Below are 26,354 nucleotides of genomic sequence, written 5' to 3' on the forward strand. Positions count from 1 at the left end.
CATGCATAGCTCTTCTACCCTCTGGGTGCAGTTTGGCAGAGAAATTCTTTCAACTAAGCAAGAAAGAAAATAGTCTGTTCTTTACCGGGTTCACGCTATTGAAAGTCAACAACAAAATCGCGTATCAGTTCCATAACAGGAACTCTGGGTACTAGAATTTAAATTTCTGTAATCAGTTTATATCAAATATCTTCAATCAGGTAAATCAAGACAATGAGAATATAATCAATAAAACTGTCAAAAGAGTAACATGATAATGGCAATAATAACTAATGTTTGGGTGCTTACTGTATAGCAGGCCATGAACAGGTCACGAGAACCAGATTCGATTGACTTTCAATAATAATAACACTCACTTATTATAACCATGCCCTGTTCTAACTCCACTGTGTGTATTAACTGCTTCAAGGTAATGGCACCAATGAGGTAGGCGCCATTATTATCACCATTTTACAGATGTGGTTTAGCAGATCGCCATGTTTATGGAGCTAGTCACAGTGGACCTGGATTTGAGCCTGGGCCTCTTAATCCTAGAGCCATCCACAATGGTGCTCATCCATGACATTCCTTTGCCTCTCAAACCTGCCTGATGATGGAAGGTGAGATTATAGTAAGATAAGCTCTAGTCTTAGCTGTCACTGAAATACTGAAAAGAACAGCTAAAAAAAAAAAAAAGATATAGAAACTGCTGAGAATGAAATAGGAGGTAACTACTACAAAGGGTGCATTTGACCTCTGTCTGTTATCTTCAAAAAGCTTCTAGAATAAAAACCAGAAAGCTGAGCTCGATCTCAGTCTCAGTACATTGGACCAGTAGATGAAGAGGACAAGAGTCCTCAGATCTGGCCTACATGGAAGGGATGACCACAAGAGGGGCAACAGCTAAGGACCTAGCAGTTCCTCCCAAACGCTGATGCAACCACAGCATTGTCAACAGGCACCGGGATAAGTAGCAGATGCTATAAGAATCACAAAAAAAGGAATGAAAGTAGTCACCATTTCCAAAGGTGTATTCTAACTGATCCTACTAAGAATTATCCAAATATGGGGGGGGGGAAGGCTATGTGGGTTGATAATATGGGGAGACGCTGGGTCAAAAAGAGTTACACTGGCTTCTTTACTGCAGGACTTCTAGAGTCTTTGATATACTCAAGTGAAGCTCCATGGGATGACTACAATATGCAACACTTCTTAAACCTTTTGAACACAGAATTCTTTCTTCTTAGAAAAAGATGTTAACATTTTGTAGCTTACCCTTTTTTCCATGGAACACAGTTTGAATGATTAATCAACCTTTATTCTTTCTCTGTGGTGAAATTATCAGAGTGCATTGCTGGGGGAAGGCTTTGTGCTGTGTGTCCCAGGTGTTCACATCCACACACACTTGACATGTAAATCAGTGTTATAAATCAGCAAAACCAGCTGCCTCATCAGGTGCACTGCAATGTGATCCATAAACAGTACTGTTGAAACTAGAGGTTCTCTTAACTAGCTGAGTTGGGGAGGGGAGATTAACTGTAGACAATGTGTGTACGTATTATTTCTGCTGTATATGGAGAGAGGTACCCTCACGTTCATCAGAAATTCAAAGGATTCCAGGATCCAAAAAAGTTTAAGAACCAACTGTACTTTACACAGTAAAAATAATCTTTGCAAAGGTGATATTAACACTGAATCCCAGGAGGGTGGAAATCAAGATGGCAGAGTAGGAGGACACTGGCCTCCCCTCCCCTCACAAACATGCAACACTACAACTTGCATACAGAGCAACTCCCACTAAAGTCAACTTGGGGACTAGCAGAACAGCTCTTCCATAACCAAGGTGGTAAAGAAAGATCCATATGGAGTGGAGGAGAAGCAATCTGTCCAAGACCCACACCCCTACCAGGGGACCCAGAAGAAACGGGGGATACCATAGGCTTGGGCATCCTCCCTGGGGAGCAAGGGGTTCGAGCCACTTGTTAGGCATCCCAGCCCTGGGGTCTGACACTGGGAAGACGAGTGCCCTCAGCTGGTTTGAAACCCAGTGGGGCTTACTAGAGAGCTGTAAGTACCCCAAGACTCGGCTCTTAAAGCGTGCACACGGGCTTCCCTGATGGCGCAGTGGTTGAGATTCCGCCTGCCGATGCAGGGGACACGGGTTCGTGCCCCGATCTGGGAGGATCCCACATGCCGCGGAGCGCCTGGGCCCGTGAGCCATGGCCGCTGAGCCTGCGCGTCCGGAGCCTGTGCTCCGCAACGGGAGAGGCCACAACAGTGAGAGGCCCGCGTACCACAAAAAAAAAAAAAAAAAAAAAAAAAAAAAAAAAGGCTTACCTGGTGGCGCAGTGGTTGAGAGTCCGCCTGCCGATGCAGGGGACACGGGTTCGTGCCCCGGTCCGGGGAAATCCCACATGCCGCGGAGCGGCTGGGCCCGTGAGCCATGGCCGCCGAGCCTGCGCGTCCGGAGCCTGTGCTCCGCAACGGGAGAGGCCACAGCAGGCAGAGGCCCGCGTACCGCAAAAAAAAAAAAAAAAAAAAAATGCGTGCACACGTAGACTTGCTTACTCCCAGTCACAACGTGGAAGCAGAAGATAAAAGACTACGTGGGGCTCTGCTGGCTTGTCAGGACTGCCACAGTGTGCCCCGCCCCCAGCCCACTCAGGGGCCGTGCTCCAGCCCCTGTAGCACCGTTACTGCACCCCACGGAGGCAGGGACCGCCATTGCCAAAGACATTGCGCATGCTTGGAGAGAACAGGGCCGGCTCAGACCCCAGCCCTGCCTCTGATCACAGTAGAGGCAGCCATTGTCAGCGTGCACGTCACTGCGCACAATGGGGAGGGGCAAAATGAGCTCCAGGGCGGAGACTACCCTCGCAGGTGAGCGCCTGCCTGTGCACGTTTGGGAGGAAGTGAGGACAACGCCTCTGACTCCAGCCCCGCCTCTAACCAAGGCACGCACACTGGGGGGAAAGTGAAACCAGCGCAGAAGTGCAGCCCCAAAACCAAGGCAGAGACTGCCGTCCCACCTAGGAGAAGCCCAACTCCCTCAGGGCTCCTAGTCCAGCCCCTCAGGCCCCGATCTCTTGCCCAATAGCGCTGAGACAACCGCTGAGCATGGGAGAAACCCTGGCTTACACCCGGCTCTGGCCTCAGCCCCTCCAATTCCAGCCGTGACTTCCACCAAGGCGGTAGCTGCCAGCACACCCCAGGGGAAGACACAGCCCATGCTCGCTTCACATCCAGCTCGTCCACCACAGTCACTGGGCTCACACAGACTGCATAGGGACACTCCCACACAAGGACACAGCGTCAAGACTGGGATAGGTAACTGTTTCAGGTAATTTCATAGAGACAGAGAAAGTTAAACAAAATGAGAAGACACAGGAATATGTTTCAAACTTTGATGAGCATAAAGTGCTTATTATTATTATTATTATTATTATTGTAACATTGAATCATATTTCCGCTATCAGAGGCAGTATAGGAAAGGAAAAAAATCTGTAGCATTTTGAGTAATGTGCGTCTGAAAACCACCACAAACTACAAAGAAATAGGAAATTATCAAAGAAGAATTAAAACCAAAGCAAAGTTCTCTGTCAGGCAAGATCAACATGACAATTAAGTCATTTCATGAATCCATCTGAATCCAGGCAGGAATTCCACTGATCTTAAGTACCTATTGCAAAACACCAACATTTTAAGTGAAAATAACATTTAAGTATTTATCTTCTAAAATAATATTAGTAATATTCCTGCTACACGTATATACTTTCAAAGAAAGCAAATCTAGGGTAATAGCTAAACCTTAAAAACACCCTCAATTAAAATTCTTTGTAAACAATAATAAGCTCTATGGTCTTGTTACCATGAAATAGAAACTGTTATCTCTAGGTGATATTCGGAAAATGAAGAAGCTGATAAAATAATACAAGTTGAGTGTTTACCACTTACCAGACATGTTTCATGCATGGCCACTTTTAACCCTGCAAGACAGAAATTATTATCCCTGTTTTGCAGATAAGGAAACTGAAGTTCAGAGAGGTATAACCAAGCTCACATAACAAGTAGATATCAGAGGTAAGATTAAAAGTCCAATCTCTCTGATTCCAAAATCCTTTCCCCTTCAACGCATCTGTTCCTTCTATGGTTTTTTAAAAGCTAAATAATTAAAATTAATGAACTAAAAAACAACTGTAGAGAAATATTTTTAGTGATATAAGATCAAATCTAAAAACTTAAGTACCTGAAATAAACTCACAGTAAATTTTTAATAAGGAAATATTTCTATAGTTATCCCAGAAAGTTATTTTTATAATTACATCCATAGGAGAAACTTCAAAAGGAAAATTACTTTTAACAGAAGTACCACGTAGTAAGTGGCAGTATAAGTGGTAAATGAAAGAAATAATATAACATAATTTAAAATAGCAGAAGTACTTAATGGCTAGTATTTATTGATTGATTGGCAATAGACCAGCACTGAAAAAAATACAAGTGTTATATTTAATAAAATGTTCTCTGCTCAATATTACCTATTTTTATACAGATCTTGAAATAGCAATGGCAAGTTCTGTATTTTAAAACCAGGTTGAAGGATGATCTAGTTTCTTTGCACCCTCTGAGCCCTTCTTAAGAAAGTTTTTTACCTTCACTAGTTCTGTGAGGGTAGCTCACAAATCATTTATTTCAGTTTGATAAACAAACCATTCAAGGAAGACACTTCCCATTCTTTATTTGTCAGCAGAGAAATACCACCTTCAAAAATACCTTTCCCTGAATATCCATCCACCACCATTTCTCCAATGAATGAGTAAATGAGATTCCATACCAGCATCCCAGGTTGGAAACTCCAAAGTGTTGTCAGGAGATCATTCAAGCCCATGACTCACAATGCAAATGGAAGCAGGACAGCCAGTTGGGATTTCCACCTGGAAATTAAGAGCTGGGTAGCTTATATGAGTATAATGAATTATCCTCTTCCCCCAAGTCCATAACCCATTCCCCAGTGGAGGTGTGAGTTAGTTTAACAGCTTAAAGACACAGGGAAGCCCCATGAAGATGAGGGAATCTTAGGAATCTTAACCCCATCAGCAGAAGGTAGGGGGATGCAGCACCTGCACAGGGACAGCTCCATGGGCAGTGGGGCTGTTCAAGGACAGGAAGTTCCACAGGGCCAGCTTTCACACCCACTGCCCACCTCCAAGTCCAGGAAATCCCACCCTCTTTGATTTCCCAGGCCTCCTGGTGTTAAGCATCTTCCTTTTCTCTCTTCCTCTTGGAGATGATCCCAACCTCCCAACCTCACCGAAGCTTCTCCTCACCAAAGCAGAGATTGGAAATGGCAATGATTCTTTGGTTCCAGATTCCAGTCCCAAAAGCCAACTCCAAAAAGTGAGAAGCCAGAGCATCAGCCAGAAACTGCTTCTTCTTCTTCTACCCTGGAACAATCAGACAATCCCTGAAGGACCATTAAGTAAGGACCGGAAACCTATGAGAAAATGAACAGACCGGTCTGTCTGTTTGGCTTTTCTCATAAAATTTAGCTATTTAAATGTCATGACAGGGGTCATGGCTGGCTGAGCTCCTACGGGTGACAAGAGTTAGATAACACACTTCCTTCTGGTTTTCACAGAAGTAGGAAATCTTGGGAGAAAAAACATGAGTTAGCCTTCTTTTCTTCTTGATTTTGTGTGTGTGTGTGTGTGCGGTAAGAACCATGAACATGAGATCTACCCTCTTAACAAATTTTTAAGTGTACAGTATCGTTAACTCTAGGTGCAATGTTGTACGGCAGTTCTCTTGAACTTCTTCCTCTTGCTTAACTGAAACTTTATGCCTATTGATAAACAATCCCTATTTCCCCCACCCCCTAGCCCCTGGCAACCACCTCTCCACTCTTTGATTCTACAATTTTGACTATCTTAGATGCCTCTAGATAAGATACTTTTAGATAAATGGAATCATGCAGAAACAAAAGACACCAAATGTTGGCAAGCATGTGGAGAAATTGGGGCCTTTGTGCACTGTTGTTGGGAATGCAAAATGGTGCAGCCATTTTGGAAAGCAGTATGGAACTTCTTCAAAAAATTAAAAATATTGGGATCGACATATATACACTAATATGTATAAAATAGATAACTAATAAGAACCTGTTGTATAAAAAAATTAAAAATAGAATTACTGTGATCTAGCAATCCCACTTCTAGGTATTTATTGAAAAGAATTGAAATCAAGATCTTGAAGAGATATTAGCACTGCCATTTTCATAGCAGCATTATTCACAATAGCCAAGATATAAGAACAACGTAAATGTCCATTGATGGGTGAGTGGATAAAGAAAATACACTATATACATACAATGAAATATTATTCAGCCTTGAAATATGAAGGAAATTCTGCAATCTGTGACAACATGGATGAACCTGGAGGACACTATGCTCAGTGAAATCATCCTGTCACAGAAGACAAGTGCTACACAACTCCTCTTGAGTTTAGACATATAGAGAGGCATCTGGGGACTAGTGGAGGAGGGTGGCCCGCAGGCAGAGTTGGACATCAGAATTTGGATTACAAAAGGGAACACGCAGGAGGGCTGAATCAGTTCGTTTGTTTTGTTAGTAGTCGAAAGCAACTCAGAAGGGTTTTCTTTTTTTATTATTATTATTAGTTTCTGCTTTATAATAAAGTGAATCAGTCATACATATACATCTGTTCCCACATCCTTTCCCTCTTGCGTCTCCCTCCCTCCCACCCTCCCTATCCCACCCCTCCAGGCGGTCACAAAGCACCGAGCAGAAGGGTTTTCATGACTAGGAAAAGTGATTGTTACACACGTGAGGAAGTCCCAAGGAAATGCGACTCCAAGGAGGAGGTTTGTTAATTCAGCTGCTAAGGCTATCATCCTAGACCACAGTTCCATATTCTATCTTGCATCCTCAGCACATCACCTGTGTCCTCATGTTATTACCTCTCAAGGTAACTGTTTTCATTTGCTGGGGCTGCCATAACAAAGTACCACCCACTAGGGGGTTTAAACAACAGAAATGTATAGTCTCACAGTTCTTAAGGCTAGAAGTCCAAGATCAAGGTGTGCATAGCGTTAGTTCTTTCTAAGGGCTGTGAGGGAAAATCTGTTTCACGTCTCTTTCCTAGCTTTTGGTGGTTTGATGGCAATCATTAGCATTCCTTGGCTTGTAGAAGCATCACCCAATCTCTGCCTTCATCTTCTCTTGGCACTCTTCCTATGGGCAGATCTGTGCCCAAATTTCCCCTTTTCATAAGAACACTAGTCATAGTGGATTAAGAACACACTCTTCTCCCGTATGACCTCATTTTAACTAATTACACCTGTAATGACCCTATTTTTAAATAAGATCACATTCTGAGATACTGAGGATTAGGACTCCAACATATCTTTTTTTGTGGGGACACAATTCAATTTGTAACAGTAGTAAAACAGCTGCTCCAGACATCACATCTACACACAATGTCTCAAAGAAGTAAAGGGTATCTCTTCTTTTTAAGAAACTTCCCAGCACACACTGTCCTGTCTCAGGGATCAGAAACTGTGTCATATGCCTAAACAGTCACTGGTGAAGTGGTTGGAATTGCTGGGATTTGGAGGTGGGATGCTCCAGAGAATACAATGACCACTTTGACTGATAGCCAAAGGGAAGTAACATCACAAGATACTAAGCATGTCAGTTATGATGTTCTCCTAAATTTTTCTGTCCTCTGAGTTATGAACTGTTCTCCTTTTTTTCTAATTGCATTTATTAGGTTTTTTTTAGAATAAATGTTCACTGAAGAAAATTGAGAAAGTATTAAAAAAAACCCCAAGTTTTTAATGATTCATATCCCACCAGCTGAGATTTCTTCTTCTAAAACACTGGTATATATATGCATGTTTATTGAAGAAAATTGAGAAAAGGTTAATATTTGACCAAGAACCAATTTAAACTAGCTCGTAATCCCACAAACAGAGATTCCCCCTACTAATGCATTAGAAATATCTTTCCCATCCGTGTATACTATACATACATCCATATATAAAGAAAAATTGGGATTACAGAGGGCATACTGCTGAGTAGCCTACTTTTTTTCAGTTAATATTAACTTAATTGTTTACATTGCCTTTCTTAGTGTATTAGAAGTAATTGTATTATCTAGAAACACCCCACCTCCAGTATATTTACACTCTACAGTGGTATAAATGATACCAAAATATATGTACTTGGGATCAAGGGAAATCCATTAAATAGATACAGTGTAAATGACAGCAGTGTCTTGATATCAAAAGTATCATTCTGGTGATCCCAAAAGCATCATTTAGTCTCGTTAATTGCAAAAGTGTTCCATCTCAAGTTAAGTCACAGAGGGAAGTTCTTGATTCGAGTGATGGGAAGGGAAAAAAGGTCTAGTCAGAAAGGAATTAGATATTCACTAAAACCAAAGTCAAAGAGTCAAACACAACCTCCTCTGTGAAGAATTGCCTGACTGATTCCCACTCCAACCTAAAGAGAATTCTCCCACTTGTGCTCAATGACTATTTGCCGCATGTCTGTCTGTCTGATTGCTGGTGTCCTCTATCGTAACACCTATGACTTGTGGTATCATTGGTTTTTATGTGACTATTCCCTCACAATCCTCCTGAGAGCAAACATGAGCGGATTCATCGTTGTATCCTCTGGGCCTTGAATGTATGTTTTATTGAAAAAATGAATGAATTCTTTCACTCATAGAACAAGCTCAGAAAATTTTTTCTCATTCCCTGCAATGGTCTACCTTATTTTTAAAAAACAGTTAAAGTTTGAATGGTTAACTTTTAAAGTTTTATTTGGAAAAAAGTGAAATGTAGTTATTCCAACACTAACCTGGATATTATGCTTAAGTATTAGTGATGCATGTGCCTAAAAAAGCCAGGTGTCTATAAAAATCAAGTAATAACTTGACAACCAGGTGATGGTTGCTAAGAAACTGCATTTTTCTGTGAACACATGGTGTATGAAGTATGGCCTAGATTCATATCCTACATAAAACATCTTCCTCAGAGTTATCTAAAGAGTCTGATTTTGCATGGCTTGTCAAGGCATATAAGTGAGTCTTTCTGCTGTCCTACTCCTACTATTAAAAATCATGATTCTATACATAGAATATTATTTCATCACCATGACCTGTTCTGGACTCCAGGTTGTTTAAATTACAGACTAAGGCCCTCTTCAGCTCCAAACATTTCAGTGGCATCAAATGTTACCCTCTCCTTGGGTCACCAGTGAGGAACAACCATGGCTTCTGACGGACTAGCAGTGCTAAACACAAAAATTAAAATATCTACAATGTTTCTGTATTCCAAAGTGAAATAATAATGAACTGGAGGTTATCTGCAAGTTTTGAAGGACTTTTGTTCACCACTAGAGGAACATAATGGAGATTTTGCTATATTCTGTCCCAAATAGGAAGTTGACTCCAAATCTTGACGGCAGGGGGCAGGGGAGATGTTGTCCAAAAAGTACTTAGGGACTGTGCTAAATTTAAGTGCTAGAAATTGCGTTTAAAATAAATATCTCAATATTTAACTGCTGTATTAGTTAGAAAGTTTTGTAAAGCACAAGGAACTATATTCAAATCCTGTTATAAACCATAATGGAAAAGAGTATGAAAAAGAATATATATCAATAACTGAATCACTTTGCTGTACACCAGAAACTAACACAACATTGTAAATCAAGTATGTTTCAATAAAAAAAAGAACGTTTTCATTTCGAGTAATACAAACTCAAATTATCTAAAGCCAAAAGAAAAAAGGACTTAATATTGAAATAACTTGGATAACTCACAAAACTGAAGGAACTGCAGAAACAATAGAAACATACTGAGGATGTCAGAGACTAAAACCATGGACAACTTAATGATAACTCTCTCTCTCTACCCCAGTCTCTACCCTGTCATCTTCTCTCTGAGCTTCAGTCTCATTTTCCCAGGTGTCTCCTCATGCCAAGGAGCACTGGAATCACCTCCAAAGGCAAGAGCTCTGGCTGTTCCCCTCCAGTGTGGGAAGTTCTGTGGAAAGATTATGACTGACCTGCCTAGGTGACTTCCTGGTTCGTGCGGGGGACGGGTGGGGGGGGGCAGTGGCTGGAAGGCCCTCTGGAACCATTGAGGATGGAGCAGCCAGATTCTGTGAGGAAGAATGAAGCCATTACAAGAAAGGCAGAGTCAACGTGAGCAAGAAAATCAACAGAAGTCCCTTACTCCAAACATGTTGGTAATTTAATATCACTTTCACCCGTTTTGTCACTGCAAAGGTATGGGGCAACTCAACCCTTATTTTATAAATATTGTCTCGAATATTCACTATTCTAAAATGTTTTGAACATTTTTCACCCTAAAACACCAAGGAATCGGTATGATAGCACAGTTGATGGCTCTCCCACGTGTCCTTCTATAAAATGCTTACGTAAAATTCTGAGGTTTCGTTTTTGCAAATTAAAAGACTTTTTATTGAAAGACAAAAAGCAAAGGTGGAGAAAGGAGAAAAATGTATATGACGTACCTTCCCAACAATTTCTAAGATTTCCAAAATCAGTGTTTCTAAGTTCATTAACAATCCCACATTTAATTATAAGGGTAACAACCTTAAGGCTAACAAATAGAATGACTCCCGAAGGAAAAATACTATTCAGAGGTGTCTGCTGCAAACAGGAGGAGCCTCCCCTCAGCTCCATGGTTATAAGCTGGCTCCCTGCTTTCATCACTCAGATATGCCTCATAATAATTCATAGTACTTTTGTTTGTTTGTTTGTTTGCGGTACGCGGGCCTCTCATCGTTGTGGCCTCTCCCGTTGCGGAGCACAGGCTCCGGACCTGCAGGCCCAGCGGCCATGGCTCACGGGCCCAGCCGCTCCACGGCATGTGGGATCCTCCTGGACCGGGGCACGAACCCGTGTCCCCTGCATCGGCAGGCGGACTCTCAACCACTGCGCCACCAGGGAAGCCCAGGAAGGAATCCTTTTCTTTCATCTCTCTTACTCCCCGTTTGCTAACACGGCATCTGGCGCTACAAGGGTTAAGTGCTTTGATGGACGAGGGGAAAGGAGGCACAGAAAAGTTCTTATTTGATGGGTACAGTCAACATATGACTCCGTGCCGTCTGGTTTGACTTAGAGCTGTCTGAGGACTTGAAGCTAACCCTTTTTCTTTTTTTTTTTTTTTTTTTTTTTTTTTTTTTTTGCGGTACGCGGGCCTCCCACTGTTGTGGCCTCTCCCGTTGCGGAGCACAGGCTCCGGACGCGCAGGCTCAGCGGCCATGGCTCACGGGCCCAGCCGCTCCGCGGCACGTGGGATCCTCCCAGACCGGGGCACGAACCCGCGTCCCCTGCATCGGCAGGCGGACTCTCAACCACTGCGCCACCAGGGAAGCCCGAAGCTAACCCTTTTTCTTATTGGCACTTTTAGGATTCTTCAGAGGGTCTCCTCCCCAGTGATGTATCCTAATTCTCCAGTTGTCCCACGAAATTCAGTCCTTGGCTTTTCCAGAAGTCGACTCAGTACCAACCTTCTCTGTCCTCAACATGGCACCCTTCTTACACACGATTTTAAATTGTTCCAGACCAGATCTCTCATCCCCCATTAGATCACACTAGGCCAAGGGGTATTCACGCGTCCTTTGTCCCAACAAACTCTAGGGCTGAAGTCTAAGCTGAATGCACCAACAACTCTCTCACCTGAGCCACCTGCCAGCCTCCTCTCAGCCTCTCTGTTTCCAGGAAGGGAGTCAGACACCAGTCCACTGTGTCCATAACTGCAGTGGCTCCTACTGGGCTGTCTGCAGGACCTTCTGATGGAGTTACCACAAAATCCAGAATGAGACAGGTTTTGTAAACTTCCTCAGCTTTGTGAGGGAGGGAAATAGTTCTGATTTGAATTCTTCCTATGAGACCTGCCCCTGTAATTCAAAATATTTCATCTTTATTTTTCTCCCCCATGACCCCTGATCAAACCCCTTTGGTGACCACAAGCATGGTCATAAATTATCCACGTGTTGCCCTATTGGGGTTTTCCCACAGATAGGTGTATACAGTTGTTGGGCTCCCATGCACAACCACTGCAACAGGAATTAAACCATTATATAAAGTTTAAAACATGCAAGCCCTACCCATGAAAAATATTCTTTGGTAATATTGCTGTATATACCCAAACGAAGCGATGTAAGATTTGGTGCCGCCCGTAGCTCATTTAATTATCTACAAAAATCAGATAACATTTCTGATCCAACTTAGCTTAGGCTACATAGCTGTAATGACCCATGACGAGAGAGGAAAAAAACAAATGATTTTTTAAATTTATTTTTGCCAATTTCTACTGACAGTACTTAGTTTAACAGTTCTGGGTTTGAGCCCCATAATCAGAAGTTTCAAATAGAAAGATGAACGTCCATAGAAAAAGAGAGTTTCCTTTTTTGTTTTGGGGTTTCTGGTTTTCTGTTTGTTTGTTTCCTGAGAAGGTAGCCCGTCCTGTGAAAAACACAGGATGTCTTCAAGGTAAATAAATAATACTCACAACAGGCTGCGACAGAGAAACTAGAAAGTACAAGTGTGTATGAACAATACTGTTTGTAAGGTAAGATTGGTCAGGTGGCTCAGGATAATTAAAATGGTCAAAGTGTCAAGGAATTAATCTGAAAGAAGTCATGAGAATCCTTAAAAGAAGCAGTTCCCTGAGCTGGCTGTGTCAGAACCACCTAGAATGATAAGTTCCCCCCCAAGTGAACCAGATGCAAGCCTGTCTTTACCTGACAGAGTCACTCTACTACCCAATATCCATTCTTCGCTTCTTAGAAACAGAACCCTGACTTTATTGGTGGTAGTATATCCAGCTAAAAGCACCATTTCCCAGCTTCCCCTGCAAGTTGGTGTGGCCTGCGACTACACCTGATACGTGACTGTGAGTGGAGATTGCTGTATATTACTTCTGAGAAAGCTCCTTCAAGGGGGATGAAGAGCTAGGTGTGAATTGTTTGCCTTTGTACCCCCTCCTCCTTCCTGCTATGTGGAATTTAGGCGGGATCTCTCTAGCAAACATTTTAGCATATAAAGTAATCTTGAAGTCAGAAGCCAAAGATTACAAGTCAAAGGAGCCGGGATTCCCAATGACCAAGGACCCGCAATGCCAGCCCTGCACTGCTTCTCCCACACTCCTTTTATAGGAAGGAAAGTGAACCTAACATGTTTACACACCTGTTATTCTATGCTAGCGAATCCTAAATGCAGTGATGCTGGCATTTTCTTGGTCTTACCAGATTCCAACAGACGATTTTCCTTTTCACACAACGATAAGTTCCTCGACAATGTCTCAGAATTAATGGCACAGAAATTTGGAGTTTTCAGTTTATCCCGCTGCCTTAGCTTACCTGAAATTTTACTAGTAAAGTCCCTGATTGGGAGCCTCCAGTATAAGGAGTTAAATGACCATGAGAGAAGGCTCTGTGAGCACTCAGCACAGAAAGGAAGTTAAGGGCAATGCAATCTTACACAGGTATTTCAACCCACAGTTGGGGGAAGGCAGAGTGTCAGTGAGAAAGCAGATGTAGCAACATCAGTGCTAAGGAATTTATTTATCACAGAGTTAGAACCTCTTGTATTGTCAACCTCTTGTACTGTGATGGACCTTAAATAAAACAGAGGGAGTCTGGAAATCATGGTAGCCTACTGCTAAGGACCAAAGTGAAGACAATGCCAATCAGAGCATGGAGGACAGATTGGTAGTTAATGTTCCCCTGGCACAGACCATCAATAATTAGTTCTGTTAATACACCTACACTAATTACCTGGTAAATCAGAGTGCTCTTTGGTTCTTCACAATTAATTTATTTTTCAAAAATTTAAGCTCCTAGGTAAAGAAACCCTCTTAGATGTTGGGTTGGTAGGTTGGAAATACTAAACATCTAGAGGTCATTATGAAATGCTATTCAGGGGCTATTATACAACTGGACTCTCACATTGGCACTGCTAAGCAACTGCTATAGAAGTGAACCTCGCAGGGTCAGACTTGCAAACTGAAGAAACACAGATTATCCTGACTTAGAGCAAACCGGTGTGACATCCATACATCTACACACAATAACTTACACTGGTAAGGGAAAGAAAATAATATTCTCATAAAAAGGAATTGGTATTAAATACTAAGTTCAAACATGAAAGCAGTTCTGGAAACTTTGGGTGAATTTGTATTAGATATTTTCTAAGGAAAATGAAATAATAAATCTACATAGGGTAGATTGAACCCATTTGCACTCTTCAATCTCCTCCTGCGTTAGAATTGCATGTCTATTTGCCACTTGACTCTGCAGCACCTCTTACTACACTGGCCCAACCTACATGACCCACAGCCTGAAGTGGAGCAACCCAGCAGAGCCCAGGCTGGATCTGCTCATCAGACCCGTGAGCATGAGAATAACCTGTCGCTGTGAGCCTGGGGTCTTCAGATTCTTCAGGTTGGCTGTTACTCCACATAAGTATGGTAATAGAGGTCTCCTATGGTCTGAATGTTTACGTCCCCCCAAAACTCATATGTTGAAATCCTAACTCCCAAAAGATGATGATATTAGGGGGTAAGGGCTTTGGGAAATACTTAGATCAAAAGGGTGGCGCCCTCATGAACGGGATTAGTGCTCTTACAAAAGAGGCTCCAGAGAGATCCCTTGCCCTTCCACCACCTGAGGACACAGCAAGAAGGCTCCATCTTCAAACCAGACACCAAATCTGCCTGTGCCTTGAGCTTGGACTTCCAGCCTCCAGAACTGCAAGAAATATATTTCAGTTGTTTATAACCTATTCAGTCTGTGGTATTTTGCTATAGCAGCCTAAACAGACTAAGACAGGGTCTGACTCAGTACTCAAAAAATGCCAAATTAGTAATCATTGTTATAAAGTTCAATAATGCAAAAATAAAAGTATACACACCCATATAACGCATTGAAATCATTTTTGGTTTGCCACACTAGCATCTTTAAAGCCTGAAATTATAGAATATTCAACTGGTATAATGAATGTCTCAGGATAAGGTATGTTGACTGACAGGTTTACATTTTGTTATCTAGGATAATTTAAATTTAAGCATGGCTTCCCATATCCTACCTTCTACCTGGAACCATAGCCTCTAATAAGTAGCAATTTTCTGTTCTGCTTTTTCTTCATACCTTATTGCCTCTGTTCTCCTCAGAGAATGAGGAAAATGACCAAAAGATCAACACATGGAGAGAGTAACATGAAGCACCCAGACAGTCCACATATACGCTGATCTACACCAAATGACAGTTTGTTAAACCATCTTGTTTTAATATCACGTTGCAAATAGCTTCTTAACCGAGACATACAATCTGTGCTTTAAAGAGGTAAAGATTATTTCTTAAGATTAAATGTCAACAGGTGAAATGATAAAAATAGATTCTATGTTTACTGATTTTAATGAACAATGATTAATCTTTACAGTTATTTATTTGCTGAATATCTTTGAAATAAACATAGGTATTTCTCTCCCTCATAATACCAAGTACATGGAAGTCACACAAAAGATACATATTAAAATGAATAATGAATGACACAGTACATGGAGTCAAAGGTGTTTACTGTTTGGTCAAACAATATTCTTTAATTGTCAGTCATAGAGTGAAATGTACATTAACATACACGTTACATAATCATCCCATCTGCATTATTGCTATGTGACATCATTTTATGGTCTGTAGAAAAATATAATTCCTGAGATCATTGTTGGGCTCTTTCAATCATTTTCCTCACTGTCAAATCATCTTTCCTTAAACGACTTGGGAGTGTGAATTGGGGTTAGGATGTTCAATTATAGACCAACTTTTTGTATCTGCTAAATGAATAAACAGGCTCTATCTTTTATAAAGGGTAGAAAAATAACCATGGCGTGTGGAATTATTTTGCAAGGTATACAATATAGGAAAAATGTAGGCCGAACACAAAAGAAGTATTTTCTGAATGTCTCTCAATCACCCATAAGGAACATATCTTTCCTAGCCAATCAGTCTTTGGCATACAGCCGTCCAGCTGTTATTTTGCATTTACTTAAAATACCCTCTGCTAAATAGTTGTGTTCATCTTTAAAAGTAAATTGCTTAAAAGTACATTCAATTTCTTTCTATAAACCAACATTTTCTTCACCTTCACAAGCAAACACATTGGATACCGAAACGTTGTTGTCACCAGCTTTACATACTGTTCTGCCATTTGCCATGGTACAACCATAACATAAGTCATAAGAAAGCTATTCTGGCTTTTTACGGAATCTGGTGGAGTTTACACTGAGTCTGGACTTAGTAGGGCTAACCAAACTTTACTGATTTCATAATTCATATCATTTCAGGATGGTTTTCAAAACAATCCTAGAAGTCCCTAACTGAAATATAAAACAAAACAAAAGCTATGAGCAATCTTTCTCTCCTGGGTTCACTGAGGCCTTGGAATCATTTGTATCTGTGTACTTGCTTGTGAAAGCACTAAAACAAATTAATTCAAAGAAAACCACTCTGAAACTACTTGAACATTTGATACAACCACAGAGGTTCAAAGGCTTATATGGCCTAGTCTGTATTTTTCTCCAAGTCTTGGTGTCAAAATGATTATAGAATGCATTGTTTCTTGCTCTGTGATGATTTTTAGTGTGCATGAAACATAAAAAAAGTGAGTATTTAACAAATACCTCATGTGTCAGGCTTTTCAGGCTGGAACTGAAAAGCTTTTTGAAGGATTTTTAACAACAAATAATGGCCTATTTCACAGATCAGAAAACCAACAATCAGTTTTCTTGACCTACAGCTGAAAACAAAATTATCTTTTAACTAAATAGGAGCTGTTTCATTTATCAAATGCCTTCGTTAACAGCACCATCTTTCACTTCCTATTACTCCAATTCAATTTCTCCTGCATACAAAGTAATGAGCAGAATGGCTGTGAATCCAGTTAACACCCCAGCATTCTGAATCATGAAGAAGGTGAAGTCGGTTTTTCTTCCAGTTACCTTTTCTCTCAGCATATCATTCATCTCTGGAAACTAGAGGAAAGATATATTGTTAGATAACTGTTGCCATCTTGTGGGAGAACATAAAACTGTCCCTGATAGATTCCTGTGGAGGTGGGAGGGGACGAGCATTTCTCTGAGTTGTTTAGACGTTTTAGTATAGAGAGCATAACAGTGATATCCAGCCCTACCAGACATCAACAAGAAGAAAAGTACGAAAATAGTGTTCCCCCAGTGAGTCAATACAGTGGGATGAGATGTACCTCATTTTATGTCTCTCTCTCTCCCCCAGCTCTCTTCTTTTCTCTCTCTGCTTCATCCACACCATTCTTTTAGGACCTCAAATGCATCCAGCCTCTTTCCATCCTCAAAATCTTCACACCCACCAAAACCTCTATCTGAACTCTTTTCCCTCAAAATTTTCAATGAGCTAAATCTTTGAGGTTTCAGCTTAAATCTTACTTTCCTCGGAAGGCTTCTCTTAGGCCCTCCTAATTTAGCTTCCCTTATTATCATCTTTCATCATATATATTGTTTTCCCTTTCATTTCACAGTTTTTTATTTGTAATTATGTAATCATATGTGTGATTTTGTTTGTTTGTTGAATTTCAGGTTCCCCTCTTTGTAGACAGAAGCCCCAGGAACAAGGGGACTGTGCCTTTTTGCTCCCTCCAGGGTCCACAATTTCCAAGCCTGATACAAAAATATCAATCAGTAGTAGCTGATTAAATACATTTTTAGAAATCACTATATACTTAATTCCTGTTCTCTTCCATTTGTTTCCTTTTGCTTGTTCTGTCCCTCACAAAATCATAAGGTTTTTAAATAAACTGTGCTCTGTTCTTGAAATGAAGACTATAACAAGCTTATTGCAGTGAAAGCAAATAAAACCCCAAGTTCTGTACTTAAAAGCTATCCTTTCTCAGCATATAACTTCTACTGAAAAGGCTTCATGAGGAGATCTGTAAATGCCATCGTTTCAAAACATATTTCAAAGTGATTTGCTATACATACAATGCATACAGTGGTGCCTTGTACCAAAGCATCCAAGAGGTCTCCAGAATCCACTGTCAATCCACCTGCCTGATTTGAGAAAACTTACTGGGATAAAATGGATGAAATTTATGAAACTGTTCTGAAAGAAGCAAGTATGCTTTCTGAAAAAAGCAAGTAAGTATATACAGCATCCTTTATTAGTATTATTTCTTTAAATTGAATAACTCTAGTAGATTCTGTTCTTACATTACAGAAAGGAGAAGTGATGACCTAGCATAAAATATGCTATGAGGCATTGATTCTGTGAAGAAAAACATAAATGCAGTGATGGTTCTAAGAGATGAAATCCTTGCACTTCTAAGGGCCTGTACAGAACAATGAACAGAGCTAGACAGTTATCATTTGGAACTAAAAATGCAGATGAAGGAAATTAAATTATTAAATTACGTAATACTTCCTCAGTTCCAAATGCAAAAGCAACATTCCTTGAGTTGCATCCACTTAGCACATTTTCATTTTCTAGAAAGCTGCCCATGATTTATTTGAAAATGCACAGGGCCATTGGTTTTCTCTCTCTTACACACATACAGACATAAAGACAGACACAGCATAGACATAAACATAGATACAAATATATACCGTCCCAAGTAAATACCATTCAATTTTAATTTACCAGTTTTAGTTTAACTCAAAAGGCTCTCACTGTTCAGAACTTTGAAATAACAAAATGCTATTTACTTTAACAAGTTATTCCCTTCTGAATATGACATCCTCACAAAAGAAGAGAGAAAAGTCCTATGGAGACATACTACAGAATACAAGCTTTACCCACAAGGCAAAACACCTGGGAAGATATCTCTCCTTCAGCAAAAATAAGTCATTTCATCCTCTGTCAATGAGATCCTAGATCAAACAATCAATGAGAATCACTTTCAAATCACTATTAGTACAAACTACTGAAAAAGAGTTATCTGTTGGACCAGGAATATTTTAAACTACAACACTGTGGAAAGCAAAAGGTCACCCTTAGTCAATTCATAACCCACATGTGTCATTCCAAATTTAAATTAAAACAAGATAAAAATCTTAAAATTCCTTACCATATCCGCCAGAGAAATATAGAGGAACATGCCTCCAGCAAGGGCAAATATAATATTTGGAGCAAAATTATTGCCCACCAAGATGCCAAAAGCTAGCCCAACATAGCAGGAACACGCAGAAAGGAAATTGAATAACAAGGCTTGTCGAGTACTCATTCCTGCATTGAGTAGGATCACAAAGTCCCCTAAAAGAAGAAGAACATATCAAGTGAGTAGGGTTACTTTCCTATTTGGAGATGAACTAAAAGAAAATCATCATTGTCTAAAAAAGGGCTCCATCTTTTTGAGGCATCAGCAGGATTCTTAAGAGTGTGTCACCTGAAACATCTCCCTCCCCTGAAACCAAGAAGCACCGGACTTGGAGAACAAGAGCAGAGTCCCTTACCTAACTCATGAGGGAACTCCTCGCACAGGATGGCGATCGAAGTGCTGAGTCCCTGCAGAAGAGACAAGGTGCAGGAGGCCCCGATGGCCAGGCCATCGATGAAATTGTGGAGGGCATCACTGAGCGTTATCATCCAGGCAATGGTCCCTATTTCTGAGAGCTTTGGCCCCTTCATACAGGTACATGAGCTTGACTCTTTTTTTCCATCCTGTAAAATAACAGAAAATCAGTCAACAGGATACCACCAATATTTCTTGAAAGTCTAAGCGATGCACAGACGTGGATGTGTTACATGTTGAGAGAGACAAATGTTTCCACCAGAAAGTCTTTCATAGTAGATAGGAACCCCTAATCATATAAAAACAGAGAAAAAAAACTTATGGGAGGGAGAAAGGAAAGGAAGAGATTGACAGGCCTTGAACAAACCACTTGAAAAACATTTCACTTTGGTTTCACCTTCAAACAATCCTTTCGACTTGTATGAACAAATTCTCACTACTGCCTTCCTAAAGTGTAACTGATATCAACCAAGAATTTGATTTATTCACATTCTTTAAAGTAAAAGAAGTTTGTCAAAGACTAAATTTAAAGTCTCTTCCATGTTACAATTTAAATGTGAGATCCACATTTAAAGCATGATGATATCAAGGAACATTTATTTTAATCTATCTTATGCCACTGTGTGACGTGGGCAAGGAATCTGGGCCTCAGTTTCTTCAATTGTGAAGTGAAGAGAGTGTACTCAATGGCTCATTTATTTTTCAATGACTTATTAAGTTTCCACGGTATTCAGGTAGTGTGCTGCGTGTTTAGGTTGTAACAACGTGGTCCCTACAAGCTCTAAATTTCAATGATTCTCTTAACAAATTCCATGAAGTGTGATTGGAACAGGCTTGCTTTTACACAACACTTCTTTCCACTTTGAAACAATAATAAAAATAGAAAACCCTACAACAGACCCTTTGCAAGAATTCAAATTTCCATCAAATTTACAAAATTGTATAAAATCAAATGACAGATGACAACTGAAGCATTTTCCAGAAACTGTGGAAAAAGATAATAAAAGGCAAATTCATTTTTAAGCAGGGAAGCAATTTGCAATTAACTGGAGAACATTTTATTCCTAATTCTCCTTCCTGCAACTCTACCTCAGCAGCTAATCAACATATTTATTGAACACCTGCAATTTGTACAACAGTGTGCTGTATGCTATGCGAAGTGCACAGAAGTGGAAAATACAGCTTCTATCTTCAAGAAGCGTATTTACCTTGAAGAAGCAAGATGTAAAGTATACGACTGACTCTTTTAAAAAATGTGCAACAGGGCTTCCCTGGTGGCGCAGTGGTTGAGAGTCCGCCTGCCGATGCAGGGGACGCGGGTTCGTGCCCTGGTCTGGGAAGATCCCACATGCCGCGGAGCGGCTGGGCCCGTGAGCCATGGCCGCTGAGCCTGCCCGTCAGGAGCCTGTGCTCCGCAGCGGGAGAGACCACAACGGTGAGAGGCCCGCGTACCGCAAAAAAAAAAAAAAAAAAAGTGTGCAACATATATCAGCTGAAAAGGGCTTCCTTCAGAGCAATCATCTGTGCAGTTGTGTGCGTACTCTGACGTCACTTCATTGCTCAAAACAGTTTGGGGACCTCCTTTCAGAATTGAAGGTAGATCCTGCCACACATCTTTTCACTGTTTCATTAGTGGCAAATCTTCAGCTTTGAGGGATGTTTTTTGTTTGTAGACACAGCCAAAAGTCATTTGGAGCCAATAAATTCTTAAATTAATATGAAAGGAGGGAGGATCATTAGTAGTAGTTGCTAGCTGTTAGTAGTGGTAGAAACAGTAATAGCAAAGGCATATGGTGTTTATTATGTGCCAGGCACTGTACTAAGCAATTTAGATATTTAATTCCTTTAGAACCATTCTGTGAGTTAAGTACAGCTATTATCCATCATTTTATGGTTGAGGACACTAAAGCACAGAAAGGCTGGTGAACTTACTAGGGATACAAAAGAAAGAAGTGTGCTTTTTCTAGTAACTGTTCTACTACTCCAAACTTATGGTGGGGGGTAGGGAACACCTCTTGTTTGTGGTAAAGTCTGAAGGCGATTTGCAAGGAGAATACCCCCTTTCTCTCAAAAACACTTGAAGCAACGTTGGAATAAGTATTTAATCTCCTTTTACTTTAAAAGGCAATTCTCATCAGCATAAAAAGAATTCCATCTGGTTTTAAAATGTGGTCTTTTTACTGTATAGTGTTAAAACATAAACTGAGGCAAACTAAAAAGTTTAAGATCTTATTTGAGCAAGAATGGATTCCAATCTGGCAGAGAAGTGGTTAGGAGCATTCCATGGACAGGAAGCGCAGGGAGACACTTTTACTGAGGAAAGACGGAAGCAAAGCAAGGAAATTATTGACTGGCTACAGCTTAAAGTCTAGATGGCTGTTTGCAATGGATTGTCCTTAGGTTTTGATTTTGTAACATTGAGGCATTTACAGGCTTAGATTTTGGATTGCTTGTATATGACATTACAGCCATCTCAGCTTAATTGTCTCCTTGTTTAATTAATTTAATAATTGATATATCTTAAATGCACAACATAATAAACAACAGTGACTTAGTTCATGTCAAATGGGTAGCTTGGATAAGAAATGCTCCGGATCAGGAAGCAATTACTGCCAAAAGAGAAACAAAGGCAGTCATGAGAAAAAGCCACAGAGGAAGTGACCTTGGCTTTGCAAAAACCTTCTGCCAAGATACATTTAATAAGACCAGTTGTTTTCCTCTTCCAACTTGGTTTACCTAATCACATATTTATAATTTCCTTATTTACTTGTGATGATTTAGGGGAAAGATTATAAGACCAAGTCTTTTTTTTTTTTTTTTTTTTAGTGTGTCAGCATTTGAGGTTTATTTATTTTATTTTATTTTATTAGTTTCTGCTTTATAACAAAGTGAATCAGTCATACATATACATCTGTTCCCACATCCCTTCCCTCATGCATCTCCCTCCCTCCCACCCTCCCCATCCCACCCCTCCAGGCGGTCACAAAGCACCGAGCTGATCTCCCTGTGCTCTGCGGCTGCTTCCCACTATAGAGTCTGTCATACAGAGTGAAGTAAGTCAGAAAGAGAAAGACAAATACCGTATGCTGACACATATATATGGAATATAAGAAAAAAAAATGTCATGAAGAACCTAGGGGTAAAACGGGAATAAAGACACAGACCTACTTGAGAATGGACTTGAGGATATGGGGAGGGGGAAGGGTAAGCTGTGACAAAGCGAAAGAGAGGCATGGACATATATACACTACCAAACGTAAGACCAAGTCTTGACTACCTGATATTTTGTACAAAGTCTGTATACAAACTCCCTCAATTCTGAAAAAGAAATTAAATTAATATATCAGGCATGGTTCTCTTACCTCTGAGTACAGATATTATTGACTCTATTTATTATGCTTCCTTTTAGCCTTACAATCTTAGGTCTCAAATGACACGGTTGGGTAGGTTAACAGCTATACATTTTTAATAGTCTTAGAACAAATGAAAGAAGGCAAACATTCACAAACAGTTCTTTTTTAATTCACCTGGAACAAAGTCACTGAGCAGAGAGACAATTAAGTCAAGTCCCTTTAGTTAAATTAGGGAGTATTCTTCTCTTTCCCTTTATTTTTTATTTTTCTTTGCTGTTGTTGCTTGCTTGCTTTCTTCCTTGTTTGACTTGTATACTAAATGTGAGGCTCTTTCTAACCTCAGCCAGGATAAGGCAACTCAATCTAGTGAAAAGACATCACTAGATGGTCCAGGAGAACCAAGTTCTCACTCGGCTCTGACAAGAATTACTGTGTAATCATCAGCAAGGCTCTTAACATTGCTCACCTTAATAATTAATGAAAATGAAAGTCAAAGTAAAGTGCAGACTAATCAGAATAGGGGGAGAAAGAATAGCATGGAACAAAGTCATGATTAATAAAATTTTTTTCATGGTTTATTGTCTATATATTTTATTGATAAGAAGGTAAAAGTGAGCAACCACTGCAGGTGAAGTTAAATTTCAAATTCTACATCCCATGCTGAAAGAATTTTGCAGAGCAAGAACTCTGGTTAAAAAAAAAAAGTCAAAAAGGAAAGTAGAAACACTTCAAAAAACATAATGAAGATGGCAAAAGGAAGTACAAGTAAACAAACAAGAGCTGAAAATTGTATGCAAAGGAACATAAAATCTATGCCCATAAAAGAGAAGTTAATGTAATATAAATAAAAACAATAAAATATTATTTTAAGAGGCTGCAAATAAAGAGAGGTGAGAGTTAAAGAAAGGGGCACTGAATGCAAGCTAGCTTAATGATTAAAGGGTATGGGCTTTGGCACAAAATGAGTGTGAGATTAAGTAATGGCTCTGCTACTTAACAGCTCTGTGTCATTTGGAAAGTTACTTGGGTCCTAGCTAACATAAGATAAGAAAAGGAAATAAAAGGTATACACACATAGGGAAGAAATAAATAAAACTTTTTGTTGGCATATGTCTATGTAGAAAATGCAAAAGAATAAAAAAAAAAAGCTCCTAGAATATAATAAGCAAGTACAGCAAGGTTGCAGGACACAGGTTAATATATAATAGTTGCTTTCCAATATACCAGCAATGAACAAGTGGAATCTGAAATTAAAATCATAATACCATTTACATTAGCAACCCCTAAAAATGAAATACTTAGGTATAAATCTAACAAAATATGTAGAAGATCTATATGAGGAAAAGCACATAACTATAATGAAAGAAACCAAAGAAAAACTATTCTGTTCGTGCATTAGAGGACTCAACATAGAATTGTCAAGATGTCAGTCCTTCCCAATTTGATCTATAGATTCAGTACAATCCCAGTCAAAATCCCAGCAAGTTATTTTGTGGATATTTTGTGATTCTAAAGTTTATATGAAAACGCAAAATACCTAGAATAGCCAACACAACACTGAAGGAAAGAAACGAATTTGGAGAACTGACACTATCTGACTTCAAGACTTACTACAAACCTACAGTAATCAAGATGGTGTGGTACTGATGAAAGAGTAGACAAACAGATCAATGGAACAGAACAGAGAGTCCAGAAGTAGACTCATATAAATATGGTCAACTTATCTTTGACAAAGAAGCAAAAGCAATACAATGGAGAAAGACAGTCTTCTCAACAAATAGTACTGGAAGAAGTGGACATCCCCATGAAAAAAAAAAATGAACCTAGACACAGGCTTGACACCTTCACAAAAATGAACTCAAAATAGATCATAGACCTAGATGCAAATGCAAAACTCTAAAACTCCTAGAAGATAACACAGGAGAAAACCTAGATGACCCTGAGTATGGCCATGACTCTTTAGATACAATACCAAAAGCATAATCCATGAAAGAAATAATTGATAGGCTGGACTTTATTAAAATTTTAAAACTTCTGCTTTGCAAAAGACAATGTCAATAGAATGAGAAGACAAGCCACAGAATGTGAGAAAATATTTGTAAAAGACACATCTGATAAAGGACTTAAACAAAATATACAAAGAGGTCTTAAAACTAAACAATAAGAAAACACAAAACCCTATGAAACAATGGGCTAAAGACTTTAACAGACACTTCATCAAAGAAGACATACAGATGGCAAATAAGGATATGACATCATATGTCATCAGGAAAATGCAAATTAAAGCAAGATAACACTACACACCTATTAGAATGGCCAAACTCAGGAACACTGACAACACCAAACACTGGCGAGGATGTGGAGCAACAGGTACTCTCATTCATTGCTGGAGGGAATGCAAAATGGTACAGCCATTTTGGAAGACATTTTGTCAGTTTCTTATAAAACTAAACATACCCTTCCCATATGATTCAGAAATCATGCTCCTTGGTATTTACCCAAAGAAGTTGGAGACTTGTGTCCACACAAAAACCTGTTGTTTACAGCACCTTTATTCCTAATTGCCAAAACTTGGAAGCAACTAAGATCTCCTTAATTAGGTGAATGGATAAATAAACTATGGTACATCCAGACAATGGGATCTTGTTACACACACCCAAAATGAGCTATCAAGCCATGAAAAGACATGGATGAATCTTAAATGCATATTACTAAGTGAAAGAGGCCAATCTGAAAAGCCTACATTCTATGATTCCAACTATATGACATTCTGAAAATGGCAAAACGGGAGACAGTAAAAAGATCAGTGGTTGCCAGGAGCTGGGGAAAAAGAAAGGGATGGATAGGTGGAGCACACAGAATTTTTAGGGCAGTGAACATACTCTATATGATACTACAATGATGGATATATTACACATTTGTCCAAACCCATGGAATGTACAACACCAAGAGTGAACTATAAACTATGGACTTTGGGCGCTTATGATGTGTCAATGCAGGTTCATCAATTTTAACAAATGTACTGACTTGCTGGGGGCTATTGATAATGGGGGAGGCTAGGCAAGTGTGAGGAAGGGGATATATAGGAAATCTCTGTACTTTCTTCTCAATTTTGTTATGAACTTAAAACTGCTCTTAAAAAAAAATTACTTGGAATCTGACTTCAGATTCCTTATCTGTAGAATGGAGAAAATAATACTACTAACTTCACAGGATTGTTGTGATGATTAAATAAGATGTTTATGAACTGCTAAGTGCTCCACGAATAGTTATTACTGTGTCACACAGATCATTTTACCTAACAAAGTACAGATGAACACAGCATTATTAAAAGGAAGAAAAACAAAAACTGCCTAAGAGAAAAGTGTGCAAGACAAAAGATTGCTCACATAAGATCCTTGAATAAATTCAGGAGCATACTGATCAAGATGATTGG

At 39.8% G+C, this 26,354-nt stretch overlaps 1 protein-coding gene across 1 annotated transcript in view; it reads right to left on the reverse strand.

Moving 5' to 3' along the window:
• Positions 1 to 15,603: 15,603 nt before the first annotated feature.
• The window catches only part of SLC39A8 (solute carrier family 39 member 8), a 73,117-nt gene continuing 62,366 nt past the window's right edge, over positions 15,604 to 26,354 (reverse strand). Inside the window, exons 6-8 of the mRNA XM_060095052.1 lie at positions 19,507 to 19,714; positions 19,122 to 19,306; positions 15,604 to 17,058 (exon numbers count right to left, since the gene is read on the reverse strand). Of these exons, the coding sequence (XP_059951035.1) occupies positions 16,909 to 17,058; positions 19,122 to 19,306; positions 19,507 to 19,714 (543 nt within the window). The 3' untranslated portion in view covers positions 15,604 to 16,908. The remainder of the gene's footprint in view (positions 17,059 to 19,121; positions 19,307 to 19,506; positions 19,715 to 26,354) is intronic.

Source organism: Mesoplodon densirostris, chromosome 1 (assembly GCF_025265405.1).
Source record: "Mesoplodon densirostris isolate mMesDen1 chromosome 1, mMesDen1 primary haplotype, whole genome shotgun sequence".
Taxonomy (NCBI): Eukaryota; Metazoa; Chordata; class Mammalia; order Artiodactyla; family Ziphiidae; genus Mesoplodon; species Mesoplodon densirostris.